Raw genomic sequence first — 20,665 nt, 5'->3', positions numbered from 1 at the left:
TGTCATTTGCACGTGTCCTTGTATTTTAAGTACATACGTCTTTTCTATACTTGCTCATGCAAACATCCTGCACTTTACTTTATAACGATTCTATACAAAACACTAAGGTTTATATTGTCTACATATTCAGCATTTTTTAAAATTTTTTTAATTCTTATTTTTATTCTATTGCCTTTTTTCTTTTGTCTACCACATGAAGTCTGATCTGAGCTGATCCTGTGTCTTTCTCAGGAGTGTTTTCAGACAGAGGGACGATCAACAAAAACCAAAGGGATGAACAACAAGCAGTGGATCTTCACGGGAACGTGTGATTACGCAGTTCAGAGTGATGATTAAGTAAAGTACAGTAGCGCCGTTAAAATAGATCCATTTGCGTATTAAGTTCGGAGCGGCCGCGTGCTCGTCTCCTCGTTTCTCAGCCACACCACCTGCACGTGCGGCCGCTCGAAACGCGGCGGGACCAGCGCGCGCCGCCAGCCAATCGGCGCCGCGGACGCCTCCGATTGGCCAAGCCCCCGGGCCCGTGAGCTGGGATCGAACTCGAGTGCAGCCAATCACGGCCGTGTACTTTCCGCCGGCACGTGTATCGTCTGCTGCGCGCCGCGGGTCCTCCTGCTTCAGAGCTGCACATGTGACGGCGCGAACGAGCCGCCCACAGGAACACGATTCAACGGACCACAGGAGCTCGAACCACCGGAGCTCAGGCGCCACCGATCACTCCTGTGTCCGCACGCGTTAGCCGATAGCTCCGCTGACGCCTCCGCTCCGAGACCTGGGACTGTTTGACGCGCTCAAGTGACGTTCGGGTGCCTTATCGAGCGTTTCCATTTTATTTCAGCAGTTTCGTGAAGCCACTTCTGCTCCGGGTAGAAGGTAAGAGCTCTGTTCTTAATCTCTTCTTCTTCATTAGTTGTGATTTGAACTTTGTGCTGCGTCAGAATGTTCCACAGTTTCGTGTTGTCTCTGTTTTCTTTGTCACACGTGTTGTTTCGCCATCAGACGTTTCTCTCCTCACGTTCGATCTGGGATTCACGTGCAGAGTGCACCAGTCACAACAGTGTGTGTTTCTAATTGAGACAACAGATTCCTCAACACACACACACACACACACACACACACACATATACACACACACACACACATATACATACACACACATATACATACACGTACTCACACACACACACACTCACTCACTCACTCTCACACACACTCAAACAGTCACACACACAGTCTCACACACACACACTCTCACTCTCACACACTCTCACACACACACACACACAGTCACACACACACTCTCACACACACTCTCAAACTCTCACTCTCACACACACACTCTCACAGACACACACTCTCTCACATACACTCTCACACACACTCTCACACACACACACACTCTCACAGACACACACTCTCAAACTCTCACTCACACACACACGCCTGCCACATGATAGGTGATAGGAGACACTCTGTGAAGGCAGCTGAACATCGTGCACCGACACTTCAGCTCTCCACCATCACAACAACACGAGGAGGCGATAGGATTCACAACGTCCCCTCTCTCCTGGAGACGTCCACTCGCTTGTAGAATCAGTAACGAGCCACACTGAAGATTGTTTCCTTGCCTCGTCCTGATATTAGTTTCTACTCGCTTGGACATAAGTTGAAGGGCTTGTCTCTTTTGAAGAATATGGAGATTGTGATTATAAATAACTTCAGACGTGTTTACAATCCATTACTGTGCAATAAGGGTGAGTCAACATATCGTTGTTATGTAATTAGTGTGGTACAGGAACAGAGTATTATATTATAAGTATTATTCGAGTAATATCTTGAAATCAAACATTGCACAATTAAATGCACAACTAGAAAGCATGAAGACAGAATGTCTTGGCTTGTTTTATTTCAACATTATCAATTATCTTTTTATATCAGAATCTTTTTAAGGTAAAAGGTCATAACCAAAAGCAGCAAAACTGAAATATTTGCTAGATTTCATCACAATGTACCGAATGTTTTGAGTAAAGGTCACGTTGGGAGGGCAATCCGATGTTCCGACTGTCTATATGTCTGTCCGTTTTGTTTTGTTGTGGATTATTGTTTATTTGTGAAGCACTTAAAGGTTCAGTGTGTAGAATTTAGTGACATCTAGTGGTGAAGATGCACGTTGCAGCTGAACACCCCTCACCTCACCCTCCCCTTCCAAACATAAAGGAGAACATGTGGCAGCTTTCAGTTGTCGTAAAAACTCAAAAGTAGTTTGTCCAGTTATGACGACTATAAAAAAAAAAATTAAAAAAAAAAAAAAAAAAACCATGGCAGCCTCCTTTGAGAGAACCCTGTCCTGTTGTAAATATAAAGTATTTAAATATAAAGGAAAGAAAACAATAAATTGTAATTTAGATGAAACACACCAGTGAAAACATCACTGAGATCTTTTTATTTTCAATTTCTGCTAATAGATCCCTTTCACCTAAAGTCCCGTAAGTGACATTTACTGAAGCTCTGTCTGGAGATTATTTCACTCCTGTATAATATATTTTCAGGTTTATAACAATCTCCTCTTTTTCTCTACCGTATCCACAGATGAATTCCCTGGGCAGTTCTTCCAAATGGCCGTCTTACGACCCGCTACCCTCCACCTTGACCTTTGTCCTGAGTGAGAGTGAGCAGACTGAGGATGAGGCAGATGTCTTTTCAGAGGGAGAGGGAGACGGTGGCAAAAGAAAGTCCCTCTCAGCCGAGGATGGAATCACATATTCTGGACGTTACATCGATTTCCGACCTTACGCCGATCAGCGGCGTTCGATGTTCAGGAGAGAACAGTCCAAACGCTGCCCTGATGGAAGTATACATCCAAACTCAGCCTCCTCTCTTGGAGCTGCCACATTAGGCTCATCGTCAGCGACACCAGGGGATCTGGCCTTCGCTCAGAAAGTGAGCACCTTCAACCTCATTCCTACGCCTGGTTTTCAGTGTTTGTTTAATCCAAATAGCAGAACGTTCACGGTAGTAAACCTTGAATTTATCTTTATTTTCCCAGTGCGCAGATTTGCACAGGTTTACCCGTCCTTTGCTTGGTCTCCTGCACGGACTGAAGACAGGACGATTTGACAAAGGTAAGCTGCTGAGTTATATTAAACATGACTGAATATTTTTTGTTTCGCCCCCTCAGTGTCTAATTACCTTTATGTTTTAACCTTGGCAGGTTTAACCAGTTTCCAGCAGAGCGTTGCCATAGACAGATTGCAGAGGATTCTTGGGATCCTGCAGAAGCCTGATATGGGGTAAGGTGACCATGACAAAGCAGCCTAACATTACGACCGTAGTGAAAGTAGGAACACTGGTCTTCTTATCAGTACCCTGTATTGTCGTTAATGCTTTTTCCTTTTTTTCCTGCAGTGAGAAATACCTCCAAAATCTGCTTCAGATAGAGATGATGTTAAAAATCTGGTTCCCTCAGTTGGCGTTTCAAACAATAGTAACACCAAACCCGACCATCACTCCCCGATATCCACACTGGCGCCAAAATCAGCTCCACATGCCAGTCAAGGTAAGATTCATTCTATAATCCTAAACTTTATGTGTGTGTTAAATCTGTTTATGTATCACAAGACTTTTTAAAAAGATAAGTTGGTGTTAAAGAGCAGGAGGAACTTTGTAAGTTTATTGTGTATCTTTTTTTTTTTTTATTAGTTTCTTATTATATTTTATTACGATTTCATATCTCAAAGAACCCGGTTTGCTGTAGTTGCTTATTCATGGTTCTACTTTCCTTTCCCAGAAGAGAAAACTGAGCTGGTCAGATCCTGAAATCCCAACGAAACATAAGCACCATCACAAACACGAGGTTCAGTGGAGCTTCCAGACATCGACCACAGTCGACCCCGTCACCACATGTCTACCCGAATCACCTAAGAAACTGAAATCTCCCGAGGAGGAAACCGTTGAAGCAGCTGGTCGCAGCTGCAGGGCCGGACACGAGTCTACCGACAGCACTGGCACTTTGAGCAGGCCGTCGTTTTCGTGCAGCTTGAGAGAAAATGATAATCGGAAGCAGCCTGAGATTTTTCCACTTTCACATTGTGGCAGCCCGGCTACACAAGACAACTCGGTGTCCTCCACTGACACCATTACCAGAAATGACTCACCTTAGCTGGACTCAACTGACCTTGCTGCCACATGGAGGTGCCACAACACGCCGGCCAGAGTGAAGGTACTGGGTGGACTCGATTACATAACCATTGAGTTAGTGTATTGCAAAGGCATTAACGGCTGCAAGTCACTTAATACTCCTGGAGGAAGAGGAGAAATGCAGATAGACACTCTCTAACCTCTAACTATCCAGTGTGGAGTTGTTGCACTATATTACTAGTAATTGTGTATTATTTGTCGTTAAGAGCAACTCTTTTATATACATTGAAGACAAAATATGTAGGGAAAACTTCACAAGTGTAATGAGTTAAAGCAATCATTGCTCTGTTTTATATTTTATTCATATCATGGAGCTCAGCCCAAACAGTAACAGGATAGGATTTCATTCCATCGGTGGAAAAACAGAAATAGCACATATCACTGAACATCACAGTGAACAAACAGAGAGGATCAATGTTAAGGCAGTTGTCTATAAAATACATTTAAAAACAAAAAAACAATTTTGATGATTTTTATTTCCTTTATTTGTCACAAACTGATTATCTATTGGTTTTTAATTGAACTCATGGCACCTTGTTATAAATAAATATATTGCAGAACAAATAATAAAACAATGAATAGAGAAAATAATTAATAATGAAATAATTGTCAAAATAAATTAATTCCCTTTTACATACACCTTTATAAAAATTTAAAAAAAAAAAGCCATTTGAGAAAGTTCATTTTTTTCTTGCAGCTTGATTGTAGCTAAACAGAATGTAAATGCCAAACAAAAAGTAGTCTGATATGATGCAGAACGTTATCATATCAAACACACCACTTCACAGACGCTACCTATTTATATATTTAACACATCTTTGCTTCTGTGAAAATAAGAACGGCAAAGTGAAAAAACACTACACGGGAAAACCACAACCTGAGTTTGAGGAGAAAGAGGAAGATGTAGAAAATGTAGTATTTGATAAACATGTGAGCTTTGAGTGACTTTTTCATAGAAGATTCCAGAGACATATTTTATTTGATCCTGTGTGAATTAGAATTGATGCAATTTGACTTTGTGACACAATAAGGAAGAGTTGCACATCAGAAGAGTTTCTATCGGCAGACTTGTAAGTTATTTTCGTGCGCTTGAATGAGAATTTTTATTTGCAAAAATTTTTTGTGTTTTATTTGTAATAATTTAACTTTGGCACTTTGGAATGGAATTTGAAAGGTGTAATAAAAAGTACAAATTTTGCTCATTGTTCACATTAAACGCCCCAATCGTATTGTTTTATAACGAGGGTTGAGAACAGCTTCTCTGTCCCATGATAAATGGAATTGCATCCCTGACTCGTTCTTGTGAAATTAGTTTTTATCACTCAAAGTGCTTTACAATTGATTATTTTATTTTATTTAATAAGGAATAATGTCATTTAGATAAAGAAAACTCCATTCCTGAACACATCAGGTATTTTTGATAGTATTTGGGTGTTGTTCCACCATATTTGAAAACTGATATCATTCATGTTGAATGGCATTTCATCTCTGAGTTTGTCACCAGTCAGCCTTAACGGTAACCATGAACTAGCCTGAAGATACATAAACATTTCTACAAAACTTGTGTTATGTAACTAACAATGGTAAAATCATCACATGACCTCTCATGTCATTGCAAACCAAATGTTGACGTCCCTCACGCTTCACCATTAGACATTTTCATTGGCCTGGAATTAGGCTGTTAAAAATCCTAATGTTAAGCATGTGGTAAAGTACAATAGTTCAGCTTTGTGTTGTTTTGGTCTGTAAAATGTCATCATGTCCTAAAGTACAGGTTTTGCTGTGCTGGGTTACACGTCTGTTTAAAACAACATTTGTAATATGAGAATTCTGATTCTGAAGTTGTTGGAAGTAAAAATCTTATACCCCAGTAATGTGTCCTTAACTCTTCTTCTATGAAATGTATTTTCTTTTCTTGTTATTGATTAATGAATATTTATTATCCCTTATGTAGTTAATCAAAATATAGTTGGGCCAATTTTTCTGTCCGTAAATTATTTTCTTTAATATAAACAAATTAATTAAAGTGCATTGAATTTATTCTAATTGCAATTTAAAGTTCTTCTATTTAAAGATGTTATTAAGCAATTGTATTTAACACATGGATTATGAAACAAAGAAAAACATTAAGTTCTATTTAAAGATGTTACAGTTTTTTTTGTTTCATAATCCATGAGTTAAATACAATTGCTTAATAATAGGACTATTCAGTTTTGATCAGTTCATTATTTTATTTTAACACTGTAAAAGTGTAGTCAGTAACTTGGATACATATCTGTACTGAACTGAAATATTCAGAGTATCTCGATCTCCTTTACTTCATTCTTATATTCCACAATATTTCATAAGGAAATATTCTACTTTTGTTTCCGTACATGTGTTTGATAGCTACGATTGATAGACACTTTACAGATATGAATTATAATTATTCCGAATTGTTATAATTGACTCCACATTCATGTATCAGTAACAATAACCCACGAACGGTCCGTATGGAATGAAGACAACAAAAGTAAGTGTAATGACGACAAGGTTTTAAAGTCAAAGAGTGTTCACAGCAAATATTCATGTGACTTTTTAAATGTATTCACTATCTGTATTATTATTATTATTATTAGAGCTGTATTGTTAGTACAGATACTGCACAGTGCGATACAACCCAACATGTAATTCCAGTTTGTGATTGCACCCCACGCTGCCGGGTAACATGTAGAGACGCAGTGTTTCTTGTTGTGCACCATTATATCATTGTTGTGTAACACGTTGCAGCTCGTTCTGTTGCGCCACACGTTATGTAACACGCACACGAAGTCGTTACCGGTAACACGCTGCAGGTGGCGCTCGCAAACACTCAACCTCCGTGACGCGGGGTGGCGCTATAATCACGTCGTGTTTCCGGAAGTGTCCCTAACTGCTCCGCCAGCAGCGAGTAAACAGACGCGCAGGATGTCGCAAGGCGCTAAACTCCAGCTTTAAAATATGAAGTGATAGAAACTCCCGGCGGCGAAAGAGACGATCATTTGTAAAAAAAGAAACAAAACAACCCAGCAGACTACACATTTTAAGGCTTCGTTACATAACAATGGCGGCGGAGCGGCTGCTGAGCGCTGCGTTCAGCTAGCATGCTAAGCTAAGGGCTAACTTTCAGTTGCCGTCGGGAAATGCGAGCGGGCTCCCGCGGTCATGGCAGCGGGAGCAGGAGCCGCGTACGGCGGATCTCTGGAAGCGACGTTGGCCCGGAAGTTTCAAGGTGTCACCAACACGATGGACTCGATCCAGGGGCTGTCGACGTGGTGCATCGACAACAAGAAGTACCACAGCGTGATCGTGCGCCAGTGGATGAGGTGTCTGAAGAAATGTGAGTGAACGTGCGACTGATGTGGAGTTAAACACGTGACAGAGCATCTGGAGCAAAATGATATCGAGATCAGATGTTGGTCAGTGCTGCTGGTGATCAGGATCAATGTCACATCGTTATTTCCTCTTTAAAGATGTTTTGCTCTGGAGTGAAGGTTGTGGTTTAAACTCTTCTGTCTGAGCAGAGAATGACAAACACTTGTGATTGCAGGTTGTAAAGTTCTCTTTCATTTTAAAGATGTTTGCATTGTAGACCTCAATGTGAGAAGAAATCCGACCCACAGAGTGAAGCTTGTGGTTCAAACACACGACAAACAGCAACAATAGTTGAGAAATCTCAGTTTCAGTCATATGTTACATCTCCATGTGCACAACGCTTAATAATAATAGTTACACCGGTGCTTCAGATTGATGGATAATCAGTGACAGAAATTCTTCTCTGCCAGGGCTCAACATACACAATTCACATTTAAAACACATAAAAACCACATGGTGCCGACACATGACAAGGGCTGTTAATGAACAAACATAAAAGATGCATACATGAAACAAGGTTAGTGTCTTTATCTGTTGGTTCAGGATGGTTATTGTGGATGGATTGATGATCAAGTCGGCGGATCACTGTGGTTATACAGATCAGATAGTGGAGTTTGAGATGAACTGATTATTTTGCCGGCCTGATAAGTTAAACATGAAAAATAGAGCGGAGACAATATATTGGACTTTTGTTACATTGCTCTTCTAGTCCTATGAGATATTTTCTCGTTCTGGCCCCTGTGGAACTGTGGAGATTCAAACGAGCTCTACTCTCAGTGTAATAAGTTGGCACCCAACTCTGCTTGGTTGAATTTAAATTGGATTATTTCCATCTTGATGAATTATCTCCTAAACCCAGGCTGCTTCGTGCTTTGCAAGGACAAACTTGCCTTGCCTGCTAATGATCTTGTGAAGGTGGATATTTGTTTTGGTGTTGTTATGCTGTTCAGATCTGGAGCTGGGCGAAGCTCCTGGGGCCCCACCTCCAGGGCAAAGGTCTCAGGTTGACAGTGCATCAGTTATTTGGCAAAATTGATTACATACAAATTTGTTGGGAATTTGCATATTTTTTATGCAAAGCATCAACTGGGTCAAATAATATCACATTATCTTGTGTCAAAATGAGTCACAATCAAAATATGAGATTATTTTGATTGGTGTTGTGCTTCCATGGTGCATTTGTCTCCTTTAAGAATATACCAAAGTTTCCTTCTTTTGTGATGTGCACTGTACTTGTTGGAAAGTTTGAATCATAGAGGGGTGGTCAGAAATCCGCAGGTTATTTCAGCCATGAAGCTGCTCTGTTCAGTATTGTTTTCTTTTTTACTGTTGACATTTGAGTATGGTTGGCTTGGCTGCTGGATTTAAAACAAACAATGACATAACATGATCAGTCTGGATTTTCAATAAAACTATAATAACACTGGCTGTAAAGAAACATCTTGCCAAAGGGCTGCAGTTGATGTCAGATCCAATTTTGAAAATCAATTGATTTAACTATAAATCAAAGCATTTGCTGATCTTGAAGGAAAATCTCACCAATAGAAATATTGATTAATGCCCATCACACATATGCCTGTCACGAGGGATAGCCATTTGTCATTATTGTCTTGTATTTCATAATTGACTAATTGGTCGATAGACTATAAAGATGATCACCAGATCAGCTGACAGGGAAAATAACTTGCAACCCGACTGCTGATGCTTCTGTTGATGTAGCAGAGGGTGTGGCAGAGCGTGCAAATGCAAAGAGAAGCCATTAAATAAACTTTATCTGCTCAAATAGACTGAGGCATGAACATGAACCCTGAGCACTTTGCACACTAGATTGGACATATTATCGAGAATTCAACATTTATGCAGAATTAAATTGTGAAAGCCAAAATCGTATGAATGATGTTTCATAAAAGATGATCAAATTTCAACTTGAACTACCTTTGCACCTTGTATGTTAGTCATGTAAGCTTTCTACTCTGGTGTGATAATCAGTACGTGTTGAGTAACAGTAACAGTTTGTGGTTTTTCACCTGTGGTTTCGGGATATTGTTGTCTTCTATGTGCTGTATTTCTTAACTCAATAATGTGTTGCATGAGCTTCTGCTACAAGATCTGACATGTGACTTATGAACCTGAGCTTTCAAAGCCCTTTAAAAACAACACTCCTGGTGCTGCAGTAATCATTGTCCAAGACGAGGTCAGAACTGAGATGTTTATGTTGTTAGCACTGAAACAGTAAATATAGATTTATAGAATCAATTCAACATGCTGACTAACCGGATTTTGCATTTCGTTAAAGAATATTAAAACCTGAATGTGTAAATCAGTTTGATATATATAGATTAAATCAGTAGTTCATGTGGATTTTACAATTTAACCAAAAACAGAATGTGATTTGGCTGTAAACTGTCAGCTCATGGTTCAAGTTCTGATCTTTTTTATTTAAATTGAATCTGTTGCACCCAGTTTTATTGGTTCATTTGTGTTTGTTACTCTGCTAATCTGAGGAGGTCCTAGTTTGGTTTCTATCATAGAAAGATTCTTTGATTTTGAATGAAATGGATTTATTGGCAAGATATTTCATTTCATACATTTTATACTTCCTTGTGATTTATATGCCAAGGTTACCTGGTAGATCATAGTTTTGGAGAAGTTTGTCAGAAGTCACTATCAAGCTGTGTCTCACGGTCATTTGCTCTTTGTCTCATGTTGTTGTTGTGAGTTTCAGTCACATTTGAGCAGAAAGCTTTCTGTTACATTTTTATCTGTTCTGCTAAAGAAATCACGTCAGTCAGTTAGCTTTGAAACTACTTGAGGATTGGCTTTTATCATAATTTTTATGCTGTGAACACTGACTGACAGAGCGGATACCTGTTGTTAAAAAAATATAATATTTAAAATGATTTGCACCCTAGTAATGGTGTTTACATTTTAAACACAAACATCAGTTCTCTTATTTATTTAAATAAGATGAATTGATGTAGTTGTGTTGACTGGTTCCTACACTTTTAAAATACAGATGAATTTACGTCTTTAACAAAGCTTCTAACATTCTCAGGTAACTTCAAGTGGCACAGAGCTTGTGCACTTATTCCTTAATGAGATAATTACATTATGTAGTTGCGTGGTTGCTTCTCATGGTTAATTAAAGGAAGGGTTTTATTGGAAAGGTGAACTCTGTGTTTGAAGTATGAATACAACAGTTGTTGGCTATTAAAATGTTTCAAATCATTCTCAGCCCCATATGTGAGCAGGTCGTTTTTCACTCCCCTCAATACAAAAACACAATGACAACAAAGACTGATGGTGTATGTTATGTAGAGAGACTATTTTAAATAATGAATTTATGAATATTGACATAATCGGCCATCAAATTGATCAGAATAATTCATTTACTGTATTTTGGCAAGTAAAAAATGGGATTTCAAATGTTTAGGATCTGGTTGTAGGTGATGGTACTTACAGACATATAGTAGAAGATTAATAAGTTAATCATGACAATAAACAATGATGTCTGCAAATATCTGAAAATTGTGAGAAGTTGCTGATCTGCCAGTCACACTAACGGGGCTGTCTCCTCTGTCCTGTCAGCTGACGCCCCACACAGACTCAACCTGTTTTACCTCGCCAACGATGTCATTCAGAACTGTAAAAGGAAAAATGCCACCGTCTATCGTACGGAATTCGCTGAGGTGCTTCCGGAGGCCTTCTCGCTGGTTAAGTAAGTCGTTTGTTGAAATGTAGTTTTATGTGGTGCTGGAACGTGTCGTCAGTCAGCTCTGATTTAAAGCGTATTAGATCCAGTGATAATCTTTGTGTAGGGTGTCCTATTTGTCCTCTCCTTCCTGTCAACCTTCTCCTTTGTCTTCTCATTTTCTCTGTCTCACTTTGTCCTTGTCTGAGGTTTATCCATTTACAGAAACTCCTCATACATAAATAAAGCAAACGTCATTACAGCAACATAAATCTCTGGCCTCCCTTGTTCTTATTCTGTCATCTCGTCTCCTTTCTCCAGCCAAGAAGGTGACGCCAAGGTGATTAAATCATTGGAAAGGATACTGTCCATCTGGGAGGAGAGAGGTGTGTATGCAGGGACGCTCATCTCTGAGCTCAGGAGTGGCTTAGTCAAGGAGGAGTCCCCGCCTGAAACGCCCGCTGAGCAGAAAAGTAAGTGTGTTGTCTTATTCATTTTTTTTAGAGCCTGATATATTTGAAACAGTTTTTATTGTATTTAAAACCAATTTTGGTTTTATAACTTACGAATGTGTTTTGAATTTATTTATATTTCACGGGCTGAAGTTCTTATTCAAATCTTTTTTATTTTCAATACTTTATGTTGCACACACACGTATATATTAAGCTGTTTGATGTGATCTCCAATTTCTATTTTAATGTTTTTAAAGCTCCAGTCGAGTCGAAAGCAGATCTACAATCCAAGATTGTTGCAGAGTTCGTGGTAAGGAAGAAATTTTAATTCTAATTCAAACCAAAAAAAAATTCAACTGTAACATTCACATATTATTAACGAAGGTAACAATAAATAGCTCTGCACATAGTTTATTTTTATTCAAATGTTGTGTTGGTCTCACAGTGTTACTAACGGCTCCATCTGCTTTAGCCCCAGGCACTAATAGACCAACTGTCCAAGTACAAGAAATCTCTGGAGGATCTGGACCTGAGAGAAAAACAGCAGGCAGCTATGAGAGTTGACATCTGCAGCTCTGAGGCTCTCAAGAAACTCAAAGGTGCCTGATTAAGTCATCTTATACTGTCTGCACCGTCTGAGTAATAACTGTGTCTCTGTATCCTCGACACCTCATAATTGACCTTATAATACCTATATGCATTCATTCTGACAGATAAGGCCGGAGGAAAGAAGTTCTCCAAGGACTTTGAGGAAGGAAACACACAGCTACAGGAGTTTGTCAAGTTCTTTGACAAACAAAGCAAAACAGGCCCTCCTCTCCTGGAGGCCCTCACCAACGCAGATATCTTCTATGAGATGCAGTACAAGGAGGTCAAGATTGTTGCTAATGTAAGAGACAAATATTTGTTGTTTATTAATTTCAGCCTTAGCTTTCAATCAATAAGTAATTAATATAGAGTTTTATAGTAGTGTTTAATGCAATCCTTGTTTAATGGCAGTATAAGCATTTATTTAGTAGATGCAGTTTAAGTATTATAGATGGTACTTCACATTAATGACATAAATGACAGAAAAGTACACACCACAAGAAAGTTAAAATGATCAAACTACTCTTAAAATGACCCGAAACATTAACATCAAAAAAATAATTGAGCAATGTTAATTTAGTTTTTCGTTTATTAATACATCATCAATCTCGTACATCTTTACATTTCTCTCCAGGCCTACCAAACCTTTGCTAACCGGGTGTTGCACCTCAAGCGTAAGCTGGACACCCTGAAGGCCACCTTACCGGACCTGGACGAGTCGCCCATCCCTTCGCCTTCTGCAGATGCACCGTCTCCAACAGGGTCCGAGTCCCCTTTCCATGGTTTGGACCTGGCTGACCCTGATCCAGATCTTGATGGCTCTGCAATGGATGACGAAGCAGAGCCACCGGCCCCGAGCCCTCTGTCCTCACTGGGAGGAGGTTCCCCTATAGACCCAGAGACTGTTGGAGAGAAGGACAATCGTGAAGTGGAAGACATGGAGCTCTCTGAGGAGGAAAATGAGAGCGGGGGCATTATAGGTGAGGGAGTGGGCAGGTGATTTAAAACTGCACATTTAAAGCTTTTTAAAAGTATTATAAGATATTTATGATTATTCCTTCTGGATTTCTAGAATTCAGTTCAAAATGTGTTGAAATAATGAAAATGAGCAGCAGCTGAGAAGTGGAGTCACTAAATTATGCAGAAAAATCTCATGAGACTCGTATCACATGTTATTGGAGAAGGTCCAAGTATATTTCTCCCGACCTGGGTTCAAGGCGGTTTCTCTGGGTCACATTTTACCAGCCACAGATCCATTCAAAGAAAATTATATGAATTTAAATAATATACTTGGTTGTAAATGTGACATTTTACACTTTTATATCCAGTTTTTCATTTTATTGTCTGTAGCACGTTTTACACCTACAGGATGAAATAAAAGACGTCAGCTGCTACAGTCATCACTAACAGTTTAACCTCTTTGTCATTTTTGTTATATTATTATATATTATAAACAAGCAATTTGCCATCATATCATATTTAGCCACATTAAGATTATCTATCATATTATGCACATTTTAGATCATGAAGGTTGATCATAAAGAAAACATTAAGTTGAAGAAAATAAATGACAATAACTGTGTGGCCTAAAAACTAAATATGAAACAACTGGATTTATCTGGCGTCACTTCACTCTCTCTTCCTGCCATTTGTTTCTCCTCAGTTGAGCAGCAGACAGAACGTCCCACCCACCCAGAGGTGTCCACTCCAGTGCCTGCAAACAAGGAGCCACCGGCAGCAGCAGAGCAGCCTGTGACACAGGTCACGCCCCCTGTGGCCGCACCTGCAGCAGCTGTTGAAAGTGTTGATCTGGGTAAAATTGGCTCCATCCTCAACAGTTTAAGCTCAGTCATAAAGAACACAGGTGAGTGCTCCTGGCTGCTCTGATGTCATACAGACAGGCGGATTGATAACATTCAAATAAAATTGAATAAAAACTCTGTTGTCTCCACTGTTTCTCTGTCTGAACTCTCCGCCACTTGTTATACAATATGAACATCATAATATTCCTCTTTTTCAAAATAAAACAAAATTTGATAAGGTATAAGAATACAAGGAGAGTATAAAAAAAATTTGAACTTTGCAAATGTAAAATGTGGTGCAACCCCTGATTTTGAATCCCAGCATATTCCTGTAATTATTCTAATTTCACTGCAATCTTCATGTGTTTTTGCTGTAAAAACAGTTGCAGCGTTCTAGAAAGTGATTTACTTTCTAAGTGTTCCTCTCTGTCTTGCAGGACCTTTGGTGGAGAGTCCTCCTGCAGCTGCTCCTGCTGCCACTCCTGCTTCCACACCTGTGATCTCTGTGGCCTCTCAGGATGCCAGTTCCCTGGTAAACCTCCTTTCCAAGGTGGACGTGATTCCTTCAGATCTCCTTGGTGCTCTGTCCAAAGTCCAGGGCCAGAGCAGCTTTGGGGGTGAGACTAAAGAGTCCTCTGTTTTTAGTTTTAAAACAAAAACTTTATATCATGTTTCTATTTTATAACATACATTAAAAGCAGCTTGCTTAAAATTAATTTCTTCATTTTTCTTTTCTTCTCTTAGGCGTCTCCTCGACTCTGAGCAGCCCAGCTGCAAATGTCTCCTCAGCATCCTCCAGTACAGGCAAGATTCCTCCTTCATCCACAGCTGCATTAGCAGCACCCTCTCAGAGCCCGTCTCTCTCCTCTGTTGCACCCGTGCTTTCTACACCCAACTCTTCTGTAAAACAGAGCACAATCTCCCAAGTCCCCCCCCAGACTTCTAACCGAGCCTCAGCCCTGGTCCAGGCTCTCCATAGAGACATGGATTTGACAACAGAGCCGGAGCCGTCCAAGTCCTCTAAGAGTTTAGAGTCTAAAATCCACCGCTTCCTGCGGGGGAACTCTGCTTTTAATGCATTTGACTTGGGTTTTCCTGCAAACCCAGCAGGAAGTGAAAATGTCAGCCCAGTAACTGGCACAGACCCCCAGGGTGGGACTCCAGTGAGGGACGAAGGAGGAGGCACCCCGACTCAAGATGAGATCATGGACAAGCCTGTGGTTCCTTTCAATTCCAACTCAAATCAGTTGTCTGTGGGAGAAACAGTTGAAACGGCTCCTATCGTGGGCCAGAACAGAACTCAGAAGAACCTCAGCAGCTCCCAACAACTGGCTCACTTTCAGCCGGGCGTGGCTCAGAACGGGCAGGTGTACCAGCCGCCTCCTAGTGGCAAACAGGAGATGTCAGATCATGGGATTACTGCATCTGTAGCACATTTCCAGCAGTTTTCTACACAAACAGGAGAGAGAGCCCCAGGCAGCACCAGTGGCTCACAGGCAGTCGAAGGCTTTCAGGGGATGAACGACAGGGGCTGGTACAGTGACATTTTCCCAGAGGGGAGCTCTCAGCAACCCAGAGGGTACAGCATAACAGTGCCTGGGGGGCCTGGAGAAAATAAGACATCAGGACTTTATCAGTACCAAACAGAGCAAACCGGGGAACCTCGAGATTTAGCTTCCCTGCAGGGAGCCAACCTGCCCCCTGGTTTCTTCAGAGGCAACCTCCCTCCTGTCCCACAGTTACCTCCACCTCCTCACACCTTTGACGGCCCCCCTCCTGTGACCAGCAGTCCGATGATTCCCCCTGATCATCAGGCGATGAACCGCCATGTGGAAGTACCTGGGGCCAGACCGGACAGTGCCATCAGTGGGATGGTGGTGCACGACCATCAGCACAAGTCCATGTTCCATTCAGACGAGCCACTGTCGAAGCTCGACCACCATCGTCACCCTGAAGATTTACACCACCACCGAGACAGCTTGCGTTATCAGGAGGACCAGGAGTGGTACCACGATGAGCCCCACCGTCAAGATTTCAATCGCTTTCAGGATGACACGTTCCACCACCCAGATGATCCGTACCACAGGCCAGGCAGTCCTCCACACCACTACCCCAGAGGTCGAGGCATCAATCCCCCACTCTCCCCCTCAGAAGACCCTTACTTTAGCCACGACTACCAGCGGCACAGCCCCCCTCCTCCTCCCCACTACACTCCAAGAAGGCCACCGCCGCCTCATCTTGGTCTACGACATCCACATCGGCCTCCCCACCCTGCACACCACCCACACCCCAGGGGACCCCCACGTGCGCCCTTTCCTCGGTTCCACGGCCCCAATCCAAGGTTAAGAGGCAAACGTCCAGGTCCAAGAGGAGGAGGGGGAAATCCTGGTCCAATGTTTCCACCAAAAAGACCCTTTCCACCTCCTCGGTACTGACTGGAGACTTTGTTCTGAGCTCTCGAAATCACTGTGGATGTCATGAAGGTGGGGGCAAGACTTTAAAGATTGTTCAGTAACTTACAAGTCAAAATCTGAAACAGAGAATGTCGCAGATACTGAGGTGGGAGTCAGAGGACAGAGGGAGGTTATGCTGAAGAACAAAATTCAGCAGCTGCCAGAAGAAAAGTGAAAATGGTGAATAAAGGACGATTAGAGGGTTGAGAGGAATCAACACCCAGAGAGGTGATGGCCAACGGAGGCTCTGAGAGGGCGGCTGGGCTGAAGAGTGACGACAGAAGATTAAAGAAAAAAAGAGGTGGATATATATAATTCACTTTTTGTTTTATTTGCTCCAGTAGTCAAGCAATTCATTTAATATGTAATGGAGCATCAGTTTGATATAGGTCAGTGTGTGTGCATGGTATGAGGGTGTGCATGCGGTCAAGCTTATGTCATCATGTGAAAGGCCGTTCTCATATTCTTCCATCAGATCCGCAGATAGTTATTTTTGCGAAAAAGAATCAGAAAACAACGTAGAGTGATTCTGCTGTTGTTCAGTTCGTCAGTGAGCAGTTCTGACTGCTTCTCTTCCATACCGGCAGTTTCCCAGTAGCTTTTGGTAAAACATCAATTTGAATTTCACTCTATAAAAAACACAGTGTATTTATAGAGAATTCCTATTTGTCCCACAATTGAATATTTGGGGCAAAATTACTTTCATTTTTTTTATTCAAACTGCGAATGTTATATATTTCTGAAGCACTACTTTCTCCACCTAAGCGTTAAGATCCCTTCGGCGACACTTTCACGTCTCGTTGAGTTTCTTGAAGGAGAGCGGCACAAGTCGGAGATTGAAGGAGAGAGAGAGGTGTGAGTTTCTTTTTTTTTTTTTTTTTTTTTTTTCACCCACCAACACCGACGCAGAAGAAATGCATTTTTGGAGAGGATGAAGATTCTCGACTTCAGTTTCGTTTTACTTGTATTGACTAATAAAAATCTGAGTTTAAAAACTGTGTTGTTCTTTTTCTTTCCTCTACTCAATGGACTGTTGCACCACTGCCTTTAACTACCAGCAGCCATCTATGTTACTTTAGGGTGCGCCTAAACTAGAACATTAGCATTTTAGTAATAACCAGAGACTCTAAAAAGATCATCAAAGTTAATTGAAATTATGTAACACAATTTACGGAATTTTATAGAAATAGGCTTTGCTATTTGAGGGCAAGATTTAGTCAGTATTTTAACAATGTTAAAAACTATTTTGTAAAAAGAACAAGTTTCCTTTCCATGTAAATTGAATCCAGAAAGGTTGGAAACTACTAAATTATTATTATTAGTAAATAGTCACTAGTGGACAACGTGTATCATGTTTTACTTATTTACTTACTCGCTGTTATTGCAAAGAAAGATTTCTTTCAAGAAGGGAATTTTTTTTTAATCTAAATATTCAGTATTTTCTAAAATAAATCAATGAAGCTATAGACATGTGATTGACTATTAATCATGATGAAGGAATGTCAACACTGAGGCTGCACATTTCAGCCTGTGAGGACATTCCTGAAAATGTGTTTTTTAAATTTATCACAATAAAATAATTTAACAGTTTTTCAAGTGGTTTCTCAGAACACAAACTAAACTTAACCTTAAAATCAGTTTTTCTAATTCTCTGTTTTGGTTTTACTCACTTAAATCTATCAGGTTTCTAATTGACCTCAAAACTGTTTGCTTTGTTCATGTGGTTCAGGTTTTCACATCACATATCCACTTCACTGATCTCAGTGCTGGTGTTGTGATGGATTCTTTTCCAGTCGAGGCTTTTATCGTCTCCCTTTGGAAAACCAGGTGTTTGGCTCTTTGATTCAGAAAGAATCCTGCTGCATGAATAGAAGAGGAGAATGTGACAGGAATTTAATTCTCAGGTCAAACTGTGTCTGCACAAGACTTCAATGTGAGAACAAGTTTTAAGACAAAGCAGTAATTAGTCAAATTGATTCGATGACTAAAAAACAAGATCCTTACACGATCCATTCATTTGTAAAAAAAAAAAATCAAATGTAGCTAATTCGACTTGTGGACTGTTGTTCAACAATAAATAAAAAAAATACATTTTTATCTTTGCTCTGAAAATAAAAAGATTAATAGAGTCAATAAATAAATTATACCATCAAGATATTTTTGTTAAATTAATTTAATACCATATAATCCAACACTACCAAATGTTAATTTTTTAATGATAAGTAAATATTCAGTTATTATAACAATAGAAAATAAACGTAACTCCTATGTTATCGATTCTTAACATGATCAATTTGAACACTTTTTTTTTTTTTTTATCTTATGAACCTGCCAGTTTGAATTCAAACCTTTAATTTGTACAGATTTTTCTTATCAGTTTTAATGAAGATTGATTTGATTTCATTGTTGGTGAAATCACGAAAACAAAGTGAAGCTTAAAGTTCAGGTGGATTAATAGTTAAGAATTGAATGGACAAGGTGCAGCAGGTTTTAAAATGTTGTATAGTCAGATCCGATGAGACAGATGTGGACAGATGTGGACAGATGTCAGTGTGTTTCCAGCATCACAAGTAATTATACAAGAGTTGTTTATACCTTTAGAATCTGGACTTCTTCATGTATGTCAGGGAGATTGTTAGTGTCTTTCATTGCTGCCTGATAATTAACATCTTTTGTTTAATTTATCGGGAGTGATAAATAATGTTTACATTCCTCCATCCCTTGACTTTTAACCCATTTTCCTCCTGTTTCATCCCTCCTTCCCTCCTCCTGTTCTCCTCCTCAGGGAAGCAGAGCCACACTTTGATGTGTCTGATGTGATGTCAACTTCTTCCCACAACCTGACTGATGGAGGTGGGGGAGGTGGAGGTTTGCTGCTGCTGCTGCTGTGGTGACTGTCCTCTTTGAATCCCTGCACCGCTGCCAGTGATGTCTCTTCATGGTCTGACATGAACGCAGCTGAGTAAGACTCCACTGAAACACATCAGAGGCCGAGGGCCACCAGCAGGAAATCCTGACAGGGAAAAAACAGGCAGGGGGACAATCAAAATGCTGAAACTGTTTCTCTGTCTTTATTTTTTCAGTGTTTGAGAAGAATCACAGAAGAGCAGGAAGTTTGCACCGAGCCCACGTGAAGTGAGTACAACCAGGATTATTAAATACTCTCACATTGTTATCAACAATATTCAGATGCCTTTTATATGTACAAACTCCACTCAATGCATTTTATTCTGAAATAAAGTATTGTTTATATCAAAGCACGGTTGTGTTGTCAGTTTATTTGCAGTATTTGAGTCAAGTGTATCAGCTGCTTTTTATCCTGTTAAACCCAAAAAGATCCATTCAGATTAGAAAAACTTTGCTCCAATGGGATTGTGGATAATTTGTTCCCATAAAGGGACAGTTAATCCTCAAATCACCAAATTTAATAATGCATGGTTTCTACCACAGAGGACCAACTGATGACCTTTGGCCTGTTTGAGTCTCAGACTTGTCACAGTTTCAGGAAACATTTCCATCATTTATTTAAAGCCAGTGGTGAAATCTAACTAAGAGCATTTACTAAACTACTTCACTACATTTTGCTAATTTATTTAACAGTTGTTATTTTTATACTAAATAAGGTTTTTCATTCATGTTCATGTTTTAAATGATGCCTCGTTTGTTCTTTTCAGAAATCTCCTTCAGTCTTTAAACCAGTGCAGTAAAATATTCCAGCATTCTCATGCAATTATTCAAGTTTCTTGTTTCATAATTCTACTGCAACTTTGAGGCCGTATACTTTATTTCCATATGCAGGTTCAAATAATATATTTATTTCTTTTTAAATCTCCTGAAAAAAACTTTAAGGACACAATTAAAGGCAGGAATTGAGTTTGAGCTGCACAACAGTAAAAAGTAATAATACAAGTTGCTGCAATATGAAGCTGTTTACACGATAATATATAGGTAAAAACAATACACTGATATAACAACAAAATGTGTAACACTACGAAACTAGTATTTAAAAAATACCCGAAGTAATTTTGCTGAAGACAGATTAACACACGTGTGTGTCTGTAGTATTGTTACTACAGACACACATTCAAA

At 40.0% G+C, this 20,665-nt stretch overlaps 2 protein-coding genes across 4 annotated transcripts; both read left to right on the top strand.

Annotated features, from left to right (window-relative positions):
- Positions 1 to 619: 619 nt before the first annotated feature.
- ciarta (circadian associated repressor of transcription a) lies at positions 620 to 4,848 on the top strand. 2 transcript variants are annotated; one of them, XM_020102422.2, is made up of 6 exons: positions 620 to 873; positions 2,590 to 2,940; positions 3,047 to 3,122; positions 3,212 to 3,290; positions 3,406 to 3,556; positions 3,788 to 4,848. In XM_020102422.2, the coding sequence occupies exons 2-6, from the start codon at positions 2,590 to 2,592 to the stop codon at positions 4,157 to 4,159; spliced, it is 1,029 nt and encodes a 342-aa protein (XP_019957981.2). In that variant the 5' UTR covers positions 620 to 873; the 3' UTR covers positions 4,160 to 4,848. The 2 variants fall into 2 exon arrangements, with proteins under 2 accessions (XP_019957981.2, XP_069372780.1); XM_069516679.1 differs by lacking the exon at positions 620 to 873 and adding an exon at positions 1,456 to 1,754.
- A 2,249-nt stretch (positions 4,849 to 7,097) lies between these two features.
- Positions 7,098 to 19,833, top strand: rprd2a (regulation of nuclear pre-mRNA domain containing 2a). 2 transcript variants are annotated; one of them, XR_011239570.1, is made up of 12 exons: positions 7,098 to 7,555; positions 11,179 to 11,308; positions 11,603 to 11,754; positions 11,991 to 12,043; positions 12,206 to 12,332; positions 12,447 to 12,622; positions 12,956 to 13,301; positions 13,985 to 14,185; positions 14,561 to 14,740; positions 14,868 to 16,877; positions 19,362 to 19,538; positions 19,660 to 19,833. XR_011239570.1 is itself a non-coding variant. In XM_020102476.2 (10 exons), the coding sequence occupies exons 1-10, from the start codon at positions 7,381 to 7,383 to the stop codon at positions 16,556 to 16,558; spliced, it is 3,231 nt and encodes a 1,076-aa protein (XP_019958035.2). In that variant the 5' UTR covers positions 7,098 to 7,380; the 3' UTR covers positions 16,559 to 17,571. The 2 variants fall into 2 exon arrangements, 1 of the variants encoding a protein (XP_019958035.2); XM_020102476.2 differs by lacking the exons at positions 19,362 to 19,538; positions 19,660 to 19,833 and having other exon boundaries at positions 14,868 to 17,571.
- Positions 19,834 to 20,665: the final 832 nt, after the last annotated feature.

The sequence above is a fragment of the Paralichthys olivaceus genome, chromosome 20, assembly GCF_024713975.1.
Source record: "Paralichthys olivaceus isolate ysfri-2021 chromosome 20, ASM2471397v2, whole genome shotgun sequence".
Lineage (NCBI taxonomy): Eukaryota > Metazoa > Chordata > Actinopteri > Pleuronectiformes > Paralichthyidae > Paralichthys > Paralichthys olivaceus.
Note: the sequence above shows the minus strand (reverse complement) of the source record. Positions and strands in the feature narration are given on the sequence as shown.